Source organism: Trachurus japonicus, chromosome 15 (assembly GCF_045865225.1).
Source record: "Trachurus japonicus isolate A0001 chromosome 15, Traja_1.0".
Lineage (NCBI taxonomy): Eukaryota > Metazoa > Chordata > Actinopteri > Carangiformes > Carangidae > Trachurus > Trachurus japonicus.
The window spans coordinates 26,353,034-26,370,168 of record NC_140921.1 but is presented as its reverse complement, the minus strand read 5'-3'; the positions used below and the strand labels follow the sequence as shown (position 1 = coordinate 26,370,168).

At 44.9% G+C, this 17,135-nt stretch overlaps 1 protein-coding gene across 1 annotated transcript in view; it reads left to right on the top strand.

The window, feature by feature from the left end:
• Positions 1 to 17,135, top strand: part of thada (THADA armadillo repeat containing) — a 115,710-nt gene that overhangs the window by 81,690 nt on the left and 16,885 nt on the right. The window contains exons 32-33 of the mRNA XM_085800822.1: positions 7,668 to 8,047; positions 12,490 to 12,614. Of these exons, the coding sequence (XP_085656948.1) occupies positions 7,668 to 8,047; positions 12,490 to 12,614 (505 nt within the window). The remainder of the gene's footprint in view (positions 1 to 7,667; positions 8,048 to 12,489; positions 12,615 to 17,135) is intronic.

Sequence of the window (17,135 nt, the reverse complement as noted above, 5' to 3'; positions counted from 1 at the left end):
CTGTTAATTGCTTCATCTCTACCTCGGCCAGTTTTCAGTTTCCATGCCAGTAAAGGGAAAAGAAGGGAGGAAAAGGGACTGACAAAAACTGAAGGGAGAAAAATCAGACAAAGAAGTTTTAAAGGGATAGTTCACCCAAAATTCAAATTCTCATTATCTACTCACCCTCGACTAAGGGCTGGGAGAAGTTTCAGAGTCCTCCGTGCCTTCTCTGAGTTACAGCGGGGCTCTGTGCAGCACTGCATGTCCATATGACGGTTGCGAACGGACACCACCTTTCTTCGTCCAAAAAGACACACCAAAAACCATCCAAATACCTCCACAGTGCTCGTCTGTAATGTCCGCCTTGTATTGAAGCCCCAACATAAGAATTTGTTCCGAAAAAAATTAAATAAGTCTATATTTCAAGCTTGTTTGTAGCGGAAGCTCCTCTTCCTGGTCCGTCCAACTCACACGAGATTTGGACAACATGAGGGTGAGTAGATAATGAGTGAAATTTGAATTTTGGGTGAACTATCCCTTTAACTCTTTCACTGCCAAAGACGAGTTATCTCGTCTTAGCGAATCCAAGCGTAGTCTGCCAAAGACGAGATAACTCGTCTTAGCGTTTTTTTTAATGGCAACGCCATGCTGAATGTCTTGCCCTACTCCTCTGTGAAGATCAGACTTGTATCATCAAAATAAAGTGCAGAAAAACACATTTGGATTGAGAGATGTAAAAAATATAGCGTATTCCCCCCCCCCCTCACGGAGCGGTGCGGGTGTCTGACTGCAGCGGCGCCGCTCCGTGACACTCTGGCCGCCGGTGAGAGCTTAGGGGGCGGCGGCGGGGCTCATGGCGGCTCGGCAGCTCGTCGAAGCTCTGTGCAGCTCCGTGATACAAAGCACAAACGTTAGTAACAACAACCCCGTCGATCGCTCGTCGTTAGTCGTCAAGAGCGTTTGGAAAGTCGCCAGATTTTGCGAGAAATCACTCGGATAGCAGCTTGAAAACCCCGCGATCTACAGTGATGAGGAACGGACGGCGCCGGCGAACGTGACGAGAGGTAAACGTGGTGGGAGTGTCTGTACTCTGTTGTGAGCGCACATGTCTGTGGCTGAGTTCAGGGGGCGTCAGCCAGAGCTGCTGTGTGTGTGTGTAGATGTGTGTGAGACAGAGAGAGTGAGTGAGACCGCTGCCTGCTGACCAGAGGAAGCTGGATCTGATCTAAAGCGCCGTGTTTCGGCTACAAAAACCTGTCGAACTGATCCGCGCGCGCGCGCGCGCACACACACACACACACACACACAGACACACACGCACGCACACACACCCACACACACGTATGCACACACGTATGCACACGCACACGTCACGTACGCACACACACTAAAAAAAAGGAAAGAAAAAGTTGTAACTCAAAGAAAAGAAAGAAAAAAGGCTGCAGTAGTGTGTGTCAGTAGCTAAATATTTTGTCTTTTGTCATCAAAAGTCATTTGTCAGTGTTGATTTAGTTGTTGTTTACAAGAGAACAACTGTACAGATGTTGAGGCGTCACTAAAGCAAAATATAAAGGAGCCAATTGTACTGGTTCACCTGAAAATGACAGCCGACACAAAAACCTCTTTTTCTCAAGATTTTGGTGCCAAAATGGCATTTTGGGCTAAACTAACCTATATTTTAAGTATCATTGAATATGCTGAAGTGAAGATAGGAAATGATTGTTCCACTGTCTAACTCAGCTCATCTCCTTGTAAATCTTCCGTGGTCTGTTCAGAAAATTATAATAATAATAATTGGATGAATTATTTTTTGTGTCAGTCTTGCTGAATGATGAATGGATGTAACCTCATAGTAGGACTAATAGAAAGTGTTTTGGCGTCCACTGTGCATCTCACTTCATTACAGATGATCCAGCATGGATGAGGATTGTTCAGGCCTATCCTAATCCAAAACGTTTGACAGGAACTGGAGCTCCTTTAAACTAATAAGGGTTTTCCAAACCAAACAAGTGCATCCTCATCCTGATGATTACATGAACTGAGGGCTTTCTTCATATGAACTATATCAGAACATGTCCTTGTTGACGGTCAATTTAATTTCCCATTTCCTTTTTTTTTTTTTAAGTGTATTCTTTGGGCTTCTTTGCCCTTTTTTTTTTTTTTAATTGATAGCGTAGCAGAGAGAGACAGGAAATGAGGAGGCAGAGAGAGGGGGAAACATGCAGCAAAGGGCCGCTCGAGTCGGGATTCGATCCGGGACCAGCTGCAGCGAGGACTATAGCCTCTGGGGCGCCTGCTCTACCCACTGAGCTAAACGACGCCTTAATTTCCCGTTTCTTCCAGCGTAGTGGGGCCAATATCGTTGAAGGACAGATGTAAATAAATCTTCTCCCTCACGTTTAATCTGTTTGAGCGTAAAAAGTGAGTCACTGTAATTAGACTTCCAGTAAGTGTAGCACATATGATTAATTTTAATGTGACACAACTTGGTAAACCCTGTAGTTCCTGCTGCTCCATATTTGGATGCTCTCATAAACCAAAAAAGAGCTCAGTGCTCCTCCCCCTCCTCTGAAACACTAGATCATACTCCACTCTACACATCATCACAGCCTCCACAGCAGGGCTGCTCTCAGCTCACCAGCTCACAACAAATAGGAAAGAGTAAGAAAACATAATCAGCCTAAAAAACGGACTTTACTCTCTGAATGAACTTTCTTCTTGTGGGAGATACTGGATAGTCTCATCTCAGCCAAAACTTTTCCAAAGGAAACAGGAAGCATCACAGCTCACTGACAAAAGCAACACAGAAAAACATTGGTTTGGTTAAAAAGTCATAAGCCTTAATGTTTGGGAGCTGGTGCCCTCCAGCAGTCTAAATGCCTTCAAAACAAATAACAAAAACATAATACACTCATAAAATGTGCCAAAGTGAAATTCATATTTTGGAAGAATAAATCTGCTATCAGAGTTTATCTGTTCATGGCCTGTGTCACACTTTACTTGTAATTTATGAAGTAATTCATGACTGAGCACTAATTCTGCTGGAAGACCAGATTAGCATAACTTGCTGTTATTTATGTCACTGAGACATTAAAGCCCCAGTATGTAACTTATTTGGCTTTTTATTAGCAAAAATCAAATATGTCTTTCATAAATACGTATTTCACTGAAGTCGAATCACACCCACATACAAATGAAAGTTTTCTTGTACCTTAGAATGAGTTGTTACAAGTCGTTACAAATACATAAGTGGGCGATGCACCGAACCGAGGCTGCCATGTTGCATCGCCATTTTTTACGTTCAGTAGCAGCGTGACCGTAGGTAACCATAGAAACTCACCGGAGCTGTCGGCTCGGGGAGAAAGTTTTCCAGGTAGCGCCTGTTAAAACTGTCACCACTGTGTAGTGTGAGGAAGGATGGAGGCACTGGTGTTGCATTCAGGTGCAGTCAGGCAGACGGCCGTCGGCAAACCGACCAGATGTAATTTTACTCGACGAGAGAAAGACGGTAAAACGTGGGTCAGGTAAACAATACAACATCACCATGACAACATAGCGTCACACCTGTATTGTTTTACCTCGTGCTGGCGGACCACTTGTTTACATAGACACTTGTTTATCCTGTTACATGCAGCGTCTGTTGTCTGTCTGACCTCTGCCCGATTTCACGTGAATGCAACATCAAGAATACGTTCTGATATGCAGCCACACCGCTAGATGGGGGGAATTCCTACATATTATACCTTTAAGGATATGGAGTCGCCCCCACACACATGTATGTATGTGTGGGACAGATCTTTGAGGGTAATTAGAGGGAGGGGCCCACCAATTGTAAAGCTCCATCAGCATGAGAAGGAGGTCAGTACTTTTACACTGGCAGGCAGACACACACACACACACACACACACACACACACACACACACACACACACACGTAGCGTCTGGGGATTGTTTTTCACAGTTTGGGTAATGACATTGGAAGTTGATGTGAAATCCAGCTGTGTGCTTGCGTGTGAGAGCATGTGCAAGTGTCTGGCCAAGGCTGGAGCTTGACACAGCAAAGTGTCTTTACTGCCAGTGGGTTTGTGGACTGGACTGATGGAGAAGGCTCACTGACACACACACACACACACACACACACACACACACTTACTCCCAAGTTGTCATCTAGCACACTTTATTTTAATTTCTCTGCTACATGGATGCATACTTGTTAACTTTATAAAACACACATGGTGTCTAAATGTGTGGTGGAGCCGGAGCGTGTTTTCTCTTGTCAGTTGGGTTTGGATCCCAGAATCTTCTCTGGACCTTCATCCTAGTAGATCCAGACACCAGTGGGTCTGTAAGGTGGGCCCAGGTTTATTTAAACCACATGTTGTGGTCATGTTTAGTTTAAATATTTGACCCGTACTGTAAAACACGCCATCACACATACATAAACCCTCCCAAAAGGTTGGAGACACGTGAGCCGCAGATGACCGAGATGTAGTTTTCTTAAGCTTTTATGGGCTATATTCAGAGTTTAGATTTGTCTACATGCTGTAGGCACAGTGCGCTTTGTGAGTTGTTTTCATAGCTCCAGTGCAGTGTTGAGTTTCATTTTGGGTGTTTATGCAGGAATGCTAATAACACCAGGTTAAGGTTTGTTCTCCCAAGGTTCAGGTCTCCTGTAGTAAAACCTAATCCCACTGTGGAAATCAGCACAACCACAGACCTTGATAACTGACAGGTTTCTAATAGTTACCATTCTCATGAGCTAAGTTCAGCATGATAGCATGTTAACACAAAATACAGCTGAGGATGATGGGATGTCATTTGATTTGTATGAATTTAGCCATAAACCCAAGTAGCTGAATTGATTTATTCATGAACTGATAAGTTAATTGAATTGCTCAGAAGCTATTTGTTTGATTTTTTTTTTAATTTAGTCTGACATCACATTGAATATGTTTGGGTTCTTTGCCGTTGCTCAGACAAAGTAAGTAGTTTTAAAGGGATAGTAGTTTTTTTTTTTAAGTGGGGTTGTGTGATCTACAAATAGCCCCTAAGTACTTTAATTGCAGTAGAAGACTCTCTGCACTCCTCCCGTTGTTCGCTATAATATAATTTTTTCCAGCCCCTCAAAGTGCAGGAAAAACGCTGTTTTTATTTGGACCTAACCAACTCGCGTATCCCTCCGCCCAGGGTTAGCGCCCGCTGATCAACAGTTGGTTAGGTCCAAATAAAAACGGCGTTTTTCCTGCACTTTGAGGGGCCATTTGTAGATCATACCACCCCACTTTAAAAAAAACGCTACTATCCCTTTAAGATAAGACAGATGGAAATCAGAAACCAGGCCATTACTAAAGGTTCTCAAATTCATCCTTCAGGTGAGATCAGGGTGATGGTGTTGGATCAACAGACAGAGCTGTGCTTCTCACACGACCCAAATCTTTATCCATTAACATCATCAACCATCACAGGTAGTAACAGACTCTGCTGATACCTGCACATCAACAAACAGTAGCTGAAGCTCCACTAGCATGGTATCCTGCTGATTGTCCTGAAATATCTAATAGTAACCACAGCTTCAACCAGGCACAGAGCAACGTAGAGACACAAGTGTAGTAGACGGAGATTTAGATAAACACAGCTGTGGGAGAACAATGACATGACAAGTGGCCCTCACTTCCATTTACTCCCCACCTCCACACACAGAAAACAGCCTTGCATCCTGTCCACTGATGCTTTCCTCTTTATTTCTAATAATGTCTCTGCTTATCAGCTTTTGACTTTTCTTTCTTCTCTCTCTCGTTATTTCATTCTCTTTATCTTTTTTTTTGTCTTTTTGAGACCGAAGTATTTGTGGTCCTCTTTGCTTCATGATTTGCTTCCCTTTTCTGTGCTTTTGTCTTCTTTCTTACAGTAGGGTCTGGATAAGGACTATAACATGATGGTTGAATGCTTCAGTGTGTGACTAGCTAATGACCGTGTGCTCCTTCTACAACCATTTGACACACAGACACACACACATCCAGGTTTCCCTCTGTTCCACCGTGACAAACAGCCGTTCTCTCTTTGACACGCTCCCATTCTCCTTCAGTCATCCTCCTCTCTCTCTTCCCTTCATCATCGGTGTCATTACTGCGCCTCTTACCCCCCTATAATAACCATTAGGCTATGCTTATTTGGCCCGGGACCACCCTTTGAGGATCAGGTTCCACAGTAACCTGGCCCATCTCCACGGTAACCCAGCCCATCTCTGGAGGAATGCAGCATTTCCCGCTCTTTTGTCAGGCCACGTTTTGACTGGCACTGCAGGGCCAGATTGAGTTGCACTGGGTTTCATAAGCTTCGTCTGTGTGTGTGCGTGCGTGCGCGTGTGTTGTTGCACGCGCATGCATGCATGTGTGTTAAACTAATTGAGTTGGCTGTCAAAGCAGGGTCTGTGTGGAGTCTTGGAGCAGTACTGTAGGGAGGAGCACAGCTTTAGAATGGCATTGGGTTACTCTATAGCCGCCCTGCCTCCGGATTATACTTATATTTCACAGGAAGTGCGTGTGTGCATGCGCATGTGTGTGTTTATTTGTGTGTCTATCACTCCCAAAGGGGTGTATGTTCACAGGTGGCCGGGTTGGCACAGCCATGGGCATTTCCAAACAGACACTGACACAGCCTTTCCTATAAAAGTCAAAATAGAAAGGAACAGAGGAACAGAGGACACTGGCCTCAGCCTGCTCTGTTGTTAGCATCTGTTCACTTCACAAAGGACTGTGTGTGTGTGTGTGTGTGTGTGTGGGGGGGGGTGCAGGTTCATTAATAATCATCATCATAAGTGTGATTACAGTACAGCACTGCTTTACTCTTTGCTCATGTTATCAACACTTGAATACATCCTCATCAATATTCAGACCAGTTCCTTCTGACTCTTATTTAATTGCTGCTTGGACATGTGTTGTTTGTGAAGTGGTGGAACAGCTGGCATGATTAAAGGCTGAAAAATGGTAGGATGCCCCTTGTGGCCCATGTGACTATGTTGAAGTCTATGAACATTCTTAAAGGGATAGTTCAACATTTTGGCAAATTCTCCTCTCACCATAATCCCTATAGTCATAGCGGTTTGTAGGTTCATTACCTTTAATTATCGGTGCATGTTGTTTTGAGATCGGCGGGGCAGAGATGTGAGCTGCTCATTGAACACGATGGAGGTGAATGGTACAGGATCCCTGTTCCTCATCAAACTCATCAAATACACAATCCAACAACTCCACAACGCTCTGGTGGACAAGTTGTGACCTGCACATTCACCTGCTGTGACCTTGCTGTAAAAGTGTGTTCTCCTGTAGCTTTTACATAATGTGATGGTTTTAAATTCAGATAAGAATTGTGTTTGCAACAGGGGAATTGTGTTTCCCAACATGAAAACATGCTGCCACTTGATGAAAACAATATCAACACAAAGCCAAGATTTCCAACACATGTACAGTATATGATCAGAAGAAGGTTGCATTGTATGTATTGTACTGTCTCTCCCTAAGTTATTTGCAGATCTTTACATGTTGAATACAGCTTTTCCTCTTTGCTTGCGTAACCATCTCAAACCAGCAGCACTCTGCTACAATGAACCAAAAAGATCATACAAGTTATCAAGTGTGTCCACATCCTGTATTTTCAGCTAACATGAAGTTTCACATGTTTTTCAGATTCAGAAGTGAGCAAGCTCCGTCACAACACCCTGCCAGTCCTCTTGGCATCAGAGCTGCTCGTCTCCGACACCTCCTCCCCCACCCCCCAGCCTGGCAGGACCCAGTATCTACTCAGCCTGGCCAGGGTGGCCCTCAGCACCAGCGTGGAGATCCCTGAGCTCTGGCGGGGCCCTCAGGTGACGACCCAGCTCTTGGGATGTCTGCTGCAGTGCCCACAGTACGAGGTGAGGGAGCTGGCGCTGGACGGAGTCCTGAGGACACTGGAGGAGGAGGAGGAGGAGGACAAGAGGACAAGACCTCAGTGGCTGGACCAGACCACCCTATCTAACCTGACGAGCCAGGCTCTTCACGAGACTCACCCCCAGTGTCTGGCCAAGGTGGGACCACACACACACACAAAAACATTATGAGATGTGTGTTTGTCTTATAACCCTGTATATGTGTCTGGATGTTTTATAGGTGCATGCGTAAGCTCTTGTTTACCCATGGGTGTGAGTCAGTGACAGGCCATAATCTCAGCATCCTGTCATCACATACTCGACCAAAATACATTTTTCCCATTCATCATATTTCCACTGAACCACAAGGACAGTCGATGTAAATTGATTAAATGTCCAATTCCGTCTTGTGGAGGCTTGCGTGAGAGGCTAATCGGCTGCAGGGGACGAGCCAAGTACACTGGCAGCGATCTGACTCTGTCGCTATCCCTCTCACTTCCACACACTTATGAGAGGTTTGGTAGACTTCCATTATAACGAGTTTTGGAGGGGAAAACGCAGCTTATTTCCTGTTTGGGGACAGAAGGTCGTATTTCAGTGTGTTCATAAAGCGCAGCCAGGCAGCCAGCAGACCTGCTCTGTCCTGCTCTGTTACTCCTGTCGTTAACACTCCTCCAGAGCCAGCTCCACTCACCACTGCTGGGACTGTGTGTGTGTGTGTGTGTGTGTTTCTGTGTGTGTGTTTCTGTGCTGCTACAGACCTTTCTGTTTTTTTTGTGCCTGTTCTCCAGGCCAGCCGTTAATGTTTAAAGTGTCGGCCCCATTAAGTAGAGCCTCCCTTCCGCCAAGGACACGCCAACCCAATGGACCAGTTGCCATAGCTCACCCTGGTCTCCACTGAAGCATTCTGGGAGAGGAGCAGCAGTAGGCCAAGGACATAGTGTTGGTCTGCTGTCATCTTTAGTCCCTTATCAGATATATAGGCTGATTAGGGGAAGATTTTACACAAATAAATCCACTTTCTCTTTAATTTAATCCAGTGTGCAAGAAAGTGACACGACAGGATTGATCACTGATCATAAACATCCAAACACAAGGCTGAAATGCAGCAGAAAACTATATACATAACCAAATCTGTCAGGTATCTCTATTTAAATATGAAAGGAGGCTAAAAAACACAGGACACGTCTGTTCTGATGATACAAGTCAGGAGTCCTGAAATGTGTGTTTCCCCTATATGACACACATTCTACATCTCGGAGACCACGTCTTTCCACATATGGTCTTCCTTCACTGTTCAAACGGGGCAGAGCTCCGTGGGAAACAGTAGGAGAGACACGGCCTGAGGGGGAACCAGATCTGGCACAACACCGGAAGGAGAACAGGTCCGTGGAGGCGTACGTGCAGGAAAATGCATTGCACCAGATGCAGGCTGCTATGGCCTACGGCCCCCCATGCACACACACGTTTAACCAAGACGGCAGCCAAAATCACCCAGATGGCCCGCCTCTGCCTGAGATAGGCAGGGAAAACCCTGTACGCCTTGACAGGTTCCATCAGTCTACCAATGTTCATCCACTTACTACAAAATAACCCCCTTGCAGACGGGTGTTAGAATGGTTAGAGGTTGCTATTGAGGCATTTTGTGCAAGACACCTAAAATATGTAAATATTCACCAGACGTGAGTTTTTTGACCACGCACCCTGTGGTGTGTTCAGGCCCTGATGATCGTTGGACAGCACTGTTCAGTTCAAGCTACATAGAATGCAATCTTGTGTTAACATTAGTGCGTGTCCATTAGGGCTGTAGCCTACCCCCCCCCCCCCACTCACAGCTCGAGCGCTGGAGCGCACTGTCGTCACTCGGTGGAATCAAAACCAGGCTTCAGAGCGCCTTGTCACTGCACGGATACTCGGACCCCCCCACACACACACACCGCTCTGCCCCCACTCACACCTCAGGCTCTGGTTGGCCGTGTCTTCAGACAGAGCGATGGCGTCGGCGAGGAGAAAGCTGACCTCAGCAGTGTGGGAACACTTTAAACTCAGTGATGATAAAACAACCAACCTCGTTCTGTGTTAAAAAATGTATCCGCCAATATTTTATTGTTTGTTTAGGCTGAAATGTTAATGGTTCCTTTATTGAAGTGTGCGCTGCCGTTATAAGAAAAATGTTTAGCCTATTAACGGGACAATTTAATTCCGTGGCATTCCTTCTTTCTTTTTTTTTGTTTTGCTCTTTTAATTGCGAGTGATTTGAGGACGGATCTGTGAGGAAAAATATCACACAAGCCAAAAAAATCGATATTGCCATGGACATGTAACGATATGAAATGACAGGCTTGTAAGAGTGAGAGAGACGAGCGTCCGTGTCACCATGTCAGCTGACCCCTCCCCCCCGTCGGTAAACGAATACTCGAGTACTACTCGGATAGTGACCCCGAACATTCGGATAGTAAAATGTGCTACTCGTTGCAGCCCTAGTGTCCGTTCATGCAGGGTGCATGTCACTGTTTATTTACATGTTATAGCCATGACTCTCTATACACCTCCACCACTGTGTTGGCATATTTTCCTTTGTCTGTGTATATTTGAGCATGAGAGCAGCTCAGTGTGCAGCAGGACTGGAGCCCAATAAAGCAGGTTTTAAACGTCAGAAGCAGCAGATATGGTCGGACCAGCTGCTCTGGGGCTAGCAGTCACATTTCCCTTCAGACCGGCAAACAAATAAGAATAACTTTATTAATCTCCAAAGGGAAATGTGTTTGTCTGTCAGCTCATCTACCATATGGAGAAGAATTAATAAGCCTGGTGGCTGTAGATACCGAGGATCCTCTGTATCTCTGTGCTGCAGCGAAGACAGAGAAGCCGTCCACCACTGCTGTTTTCGTGGTCCATTAAGGTGTGATGAAGTGGATGATCTGAGTTGTTCAGAATGACCTCTAACACCTTCGGTGTGCATCTCTTCAGTCTCCACCACACCCCCCAGTGAGTCCAACCTGGTGACTAATGGCAACTAAACGGATGCATAGTTAAAAAACGCAGGCAGAAACTTGAGTTGTAGCTAATTAAATGTGGTAATGTGGTTCCCTCAGTTATGCAGAAATAGAAAGCAAAAAGTTAGTTTTTCAGTTATGCAGCCGTGATGAGAGAGAGAACGAAAGATGCAGATGAATAACACTGACTTGGCATTACTGGCCCTGTGATTGGTTCACTGGACTGCAGGTAATGGACATGACTTGTTTCTTTCTTTGGATGATTAAGATTTTTCTTTTTTTTGTTGACAATTCTGTGGGGATCATTAGTGAATGAATCCCTTTAAAACATATGAGTTGAAGTCCAGTGTTCTGTTATGTCTCTCTGAGTTGGTTTTAACTTAACAATAACAACGAGAAAGAGAGAAAGTCAGAACAACAAACTCAGGAGCTCTACGCTGCGGCTTTGTCTTTTTACTGCTCACATACACAAATATACAGTGAGTGACACACACACACACACACAGATGTTTACACACAGACACTGCATACAGCCTCTTGGCCTGGTTTCCACCCACACAGATCCTGTAAAGCAAGCTTTATTTTAAAGCTCAAATAACAGGCTGGGGCCTTGAAGAAATAATAATCAGTGAGATATGCAGGAGGAATGTCAACATGTGTTCTCGGCTGGATGTGTGTTTTTAACAGGGGTCTCATGGTGGAGAACAAGTCTTTTGCTCCTATGACATGGTCAGCTGCCCCCCCACCCCCCATCTCTCTGGAGGAGTGACTGGGCAAAGAAAATAGCATGGGGAGGATGGAGAGGAGCTGGAAGCAGCGAGGAGTTACAGGGACATTGTGTAACTTCTCGTTATCTATTCACGAAAATCGATTATTCCGTTCAAAAGTATGTTTTTCATTAATCAGTAATCACCCCCATCAACAAACTGAAGTGTTCCGGTAAGCTCTGAATTTGCCGTTCATATAATTCATATATACATTGAGCGGGAAAGCTCGGTGCTGGCTGCCATTTATTTTTCATGCTGCGTTCACGTGAAATTGGGCAGACGGCAAACGGACTACAGCCGGACTACAGCCGCTGCACGTAACGGCATAAACAAGCCTCTATGTAAACAAGTGGTCCGTCAGCATGAGGCAAAACAATACACTTGACAATATGTTTATGCCGTTACATGCAGCGGCTGTCGTCCGTCTGCCGTCTGCCCAATTTCACGTGAATGCAGCATGAAAAATACGATTGAGTTGCTTGCGATATACAACCGCAACGCTAGATCTGAGTAATTCCTACACAATGTACCTTTAAGCTGAGTGAGTGAGGAAACACATGTATGTTCTCCTCTGCATCCATATACATGCATATAATTGAGTGTTGTGTATGTGAGAGAGAAAGCAAGGCAGCTGTGTACCCGTGGTTTGGGTGTGCGTAGGGAGGATCTGACCGGTGTGGTAAAAATACCCTCGGGGCAACCTGCCAGGCGTACTGCAGAGAGGACACCAAAGCTGTGTTGATGGATGGCCCGGAGCAACTTCGCTGTGTATGTGTGTGTGTGAGATGGAAGTGACACAAGTGACTGCATCAGTATGTTGTATCCTCTCTCCCCTCAGGTCCTTCAGGTGCTGTGTGTGTTGAGCTCCAGGGGTGAAATCCTGTGGAGGGACGGAGCTGAGACGTTGTCCCAGGAGGACGTCCTCCTGCGTCTCCTCACTCTGGCCCAAAACTCTGTTTACAGGTCAGAGAACACACACATACACACCTCATCTTCTTTGACATCATCCTGGAGTTATCTCAGTATGAAACTGTGTTTTGTTTTCCTCTAAACCAAACCATGAGACGTTAGTTTAAAGACGGTGCACTGTTTGGTCTCTTCCGTTGAGACCAGGCCTCCAGTGTCACACCTTGGGTAATAATATGGAGGATTTAGGTATGGGAACAATTTAAAGGGACATTGTGTAACTTCTCCTGTTATCTATTTAACTCACCGGAGACACCGGAGCTGCCGGCTCAGGTCGAGGTGGCGTCTGTGAAAAGTCACCGTGGTGCAGTGAGGAGGAATGGAGCGTTACACTGATGCTGCATTCACCTGCAGTCGGGCAGACGGCCGCCGGTAACAAACCAGATGTCATTTTAGTCACAGAAGTCGAGAGAAAGCCGGTAAAACGTGGATCAGGTAAACAATACGACATCACCATGACAACATATTGTCACGTGTATTGTTTTGCGGCTGTCTGCCCAATTTCACGTGAATGCAGCATGAAAAATACGATTGAGTTGCTTGCGATATACAACGGCAACGCTAGATGGGAGTAATTCCTACACAATATACCTTTAACCAATATTGTCAATCTGAATTTTCATAGTGTGAATCATATTCATACATCATCATAATCATCATAAATCACATTTCCCTGCTCAGATTCTAATTCTACTTTAAAACTTGTATTTTATTCAGAAATCATGGTCTACTTTCATACTTTCAGATTATCTATCAGGATATTTTATTTAATTTCCCCCTAAACAGGCGCGGGGGCCCACAGCCAACATCTGAGTTAGAGCCTACAAAAACACATCATCCCTGCAGCACTCTGTCAGTTCACCCGAAAGCATTTGGACAAACTTTGACCTAATGGTGGCGCTGGATAGAAAGGGAAGAGATCAACAACAGCCCTGAGCTTGAGGGTTCATGTCAGTACCTGTTGTAACTTCAATTCGTTTCATGGTAACTGCAGGAAAAGGGAGGCAAATGTATTAACTCCACACTGTTCTGAAAGCCGGCTGTCAAAACAATCCCTGAGCAGACCAGGAGGAGCTCTCCGCTGTGATTGATGGAAGAGACAGAAAAGTTCCACAGGGCAGAATCCATCCTCACACCTTTCTATCAGAGCTTGTTTGAAATATAGTTCATACATGTTCTCACTTGTAAAATCATATTCTCACACACACTATTATTATACTCTCCCACACTCGCCACTATCCGCTCTCTCACACACAGACACACACCATATTTACTCTCACTCACACATGAGTGTAAATAATAATATGTATGGAACAACATGATAGTGAATGTAGGAGAGAGAGATGGTAGTCTGTGAGAGAGAGTTTGAAGAAAGAAGAGAGACGACTATTCTCACACACATCCCATATCATCTCTCATACATTCACTATCATGTTCCAAAATTGATATAATAGTGTATGTGTGAGAGTGTAGTAGTGTGTGAGAGAGTATAGAAGCGTATGTATGAGATAGATTATGGTAATGTACAGTTGCAAGTAAATGTGAACCCTTTGGAATTTCTTAGTTTTCTGCATTATGGTCATTTAATGTGAGGTATAGGTAAAGGTAAAGTATAAACAAACACAATGTGTTTAACCTAATACCACACAAACAATTATAATATTCAATGTCTTTATTGAACTGCTTCAGCTCAGCCATGTTATTATAGGATGTCTGGTGTGAATGGCTCATTCCACAGCATCCCTATTGGATTCAGGTCTGGCTCTGACTGGGCCGCTCCCAAAGGTGGAGTTTCTTTTGTTGAAGCTACTCTAGATGATCTAGATAGTAGATTTACTTCCATGTTTAGGCTCATTGTCCTGCTGCATCACACAACTTCTACTGTGTTTCAGCTGGTGGAGCCACCCTGACATGATCCTGTAGGAAGCCTGGAGAAACTCTGGTTGAGGTCAAACTGTCCAGGCCCTGAGGCAGCAAACCATGATGCTCCACCGTACTTCACCTTTGACATGATGTTTACATGCTGCTATGCAGAGCCATTTTTACACCATATGTACAAAAAATACTAAAAATGTAATCTTAGTTTCATCAGTCCACAAAACATTTTCCCGTTAGTGTTATGGCAAACTTCAGGCCTGCAATGGAACTCAAAGCTATTAATGCAGAAAACTAAGAAATTCCAAAGGGTTCACAGACTTTTTCCTGCCACTATACATGTCAGAGTATGATATTACAGCTGAAATCAGGTAGGAATGATCTTTCAAACAAGCTCTCACATCCGCCCTCCTCTGCCTTCATGTCCCAGTGTTGTTCTGGCTGCCTCCCCCTGTCAGAGAGCTGTGGCTGTGCTGCAGCAGTCTGGCTGTCAGGCCTCCATTCAGAGCCAGGCAGCGTAGAGGAGGGGCACACAGGTTCACTGGCTGCACCTGGGTACCTGGCTGTACTGCCACCTTTCTCTCTGTGGGTATTTGTGTAATGGCTTATGCGCTGTTGCAATATTTAGATAACTAAACCCTTGCAGCCGTTTTAAAGAGTCGGTTGACAGAGGAATCTGCCTGGATGAAAGCTGATATTTCTGCTCTAAAAGCCGTCATCAGAACATTCTGCCTCTGTCACATTATTCTCAGGTGTCAGGGTCAAGACATTACTTTTGTTAGAGCTTATAGGTTCATGAGTCATGGGGGGGGGGCATCACAAACTGATGTGGCACATAGTGTCCCAGTGTTTGTGTGTGCATATACACTGTACGCCCTATGACATGAATTGACAGGCACACACCTTACTTGACAAGCCCCCACTGTACTTTTTACCCCAACAAGAGACTACAGGCTTGAATAAGGATTGGATTACAATGGCTTTTAGTTGTGTAAAGCCTTTTCCTGGCTGCAGTCCCTGGACCAGGGATCCACTTTCACTCTGGAGCCGCCCCAGGGTTGTGATGAGAGCCAGGGAGCGCTGAGGTTGGGTTGCTGGCTGCCCTTGTCTGCTGTATGATTGAATGGCACAGGGGCTGTTGTAATCCATAATGTAGTGGCGAGTACCAGCACACTTCTTTCGTGGACTGTAGGTCAATACAGTTAAAGCAGATATCAGTGGAATGTTTTTGTCCTAAATAGTCCTATTTTCCGTCAGCAATCACTTACATGAAGTATTTCAGCCTAAACACGAGTCTCTCCGTCACTCTGCTCTGCTGTAACCCGAGGAGAAAATTTTCCTTGTGGGATACAAGTGTTATCCAATGAGGGGAGAGAACGGCATGAAGGGCTGTGTGTGCAGCCAAGGGATGCGCGTGAATGTGGTGACGTAGCACGAGGACCAATCGATGCCTGACAAGGGCGGGGGCTGCTAACTCATGGTGCGTTCAAGGAAACTCGTACTTTGTGTTTTTCCTTCCTGTGAAGTCATACCAGTTCGATCTGGTACGAGTTCACGGGTCGGAAGTTACGAGTGGCCGTTATAGGGAACTTTCACAGACAACAGGACGGTAAAAACACGAGCTACGGGTTACCTGGAACGCTACCAAGTCGTAGTTGTGACTTGAAGCTGTAACTTACGGTTTCAAAAGCCTGCCTTGAACACAGCATTAGCCGAAACGGCCGTGCCGATGATATCTGCTTTAAGTGATGTATGTGTGTATCTGGGAGTGTGAGGTGTGCATCATAGAGCACATTTACTCAATCAGACCCTCTCACTGCATTGATATGGCAACTCAATGAGCAGTGTCATTCAATATACAGCCCAAATGATTTTCGTTTCATCACCGGTGTATTGAGAAGAGTGAACCTAAGATCCTTTCAGTCTTACCTGGAAGAGAATCCAGTCTGCACATCATCCAGCACCTTCTGTTCTCAGGCTGCCATATCAGATCAACTAGACTAAGACTAGAGTTACCACCTTGTGGTTTTCTGCCTCTGCCACTCAGACTAGTTTCAGATCTGATTCTGATTCATCTGGCCATGTGTTAATATTAACCAGTTCAGTCATAATTGGTGTGTGAATTCCAGAGTTATGGCTAAAAAGTGTCTTGTGAGTTCACAGTGACTTTGACCTTTGAGCCTTGATCTTTACCCACCAAAAAAAAAAAAATCAGTTCGTCCTCGAGTCCAAGTCAATGTTTAAGTGAAATCTGAACGAATTCTCTCGAGGAGTTCTGGAAATATTGCTTTCACAAGGACAAAATCGTGTTTTCTAAGGTCCCCAGGGACATGACCTTGGCCCCCACCAGTTTTGTCATGACGTTACTGAGACGCCGTCCACAAGAATGGGATGTACTGTATGTACGGCTTGACAAGCCAGCATGGAGGCAGACAGTAGGGTTTGGCGGTAATAGGCTAATAAGGTATCCAGCCGTATCTTAAAATAGCAACTGTATCAGTTTCATTAAAAAAAATGCAGTGCACTCATATATTACCTACTAAATCTAATTTATTTTACTGCCTAAATAATGAGTGTATGTCCACCTCCATGTGTGGTTGAGTCTTCAGTGTTACTCCTGTAGCATCATGTTTTCCTTTGGGA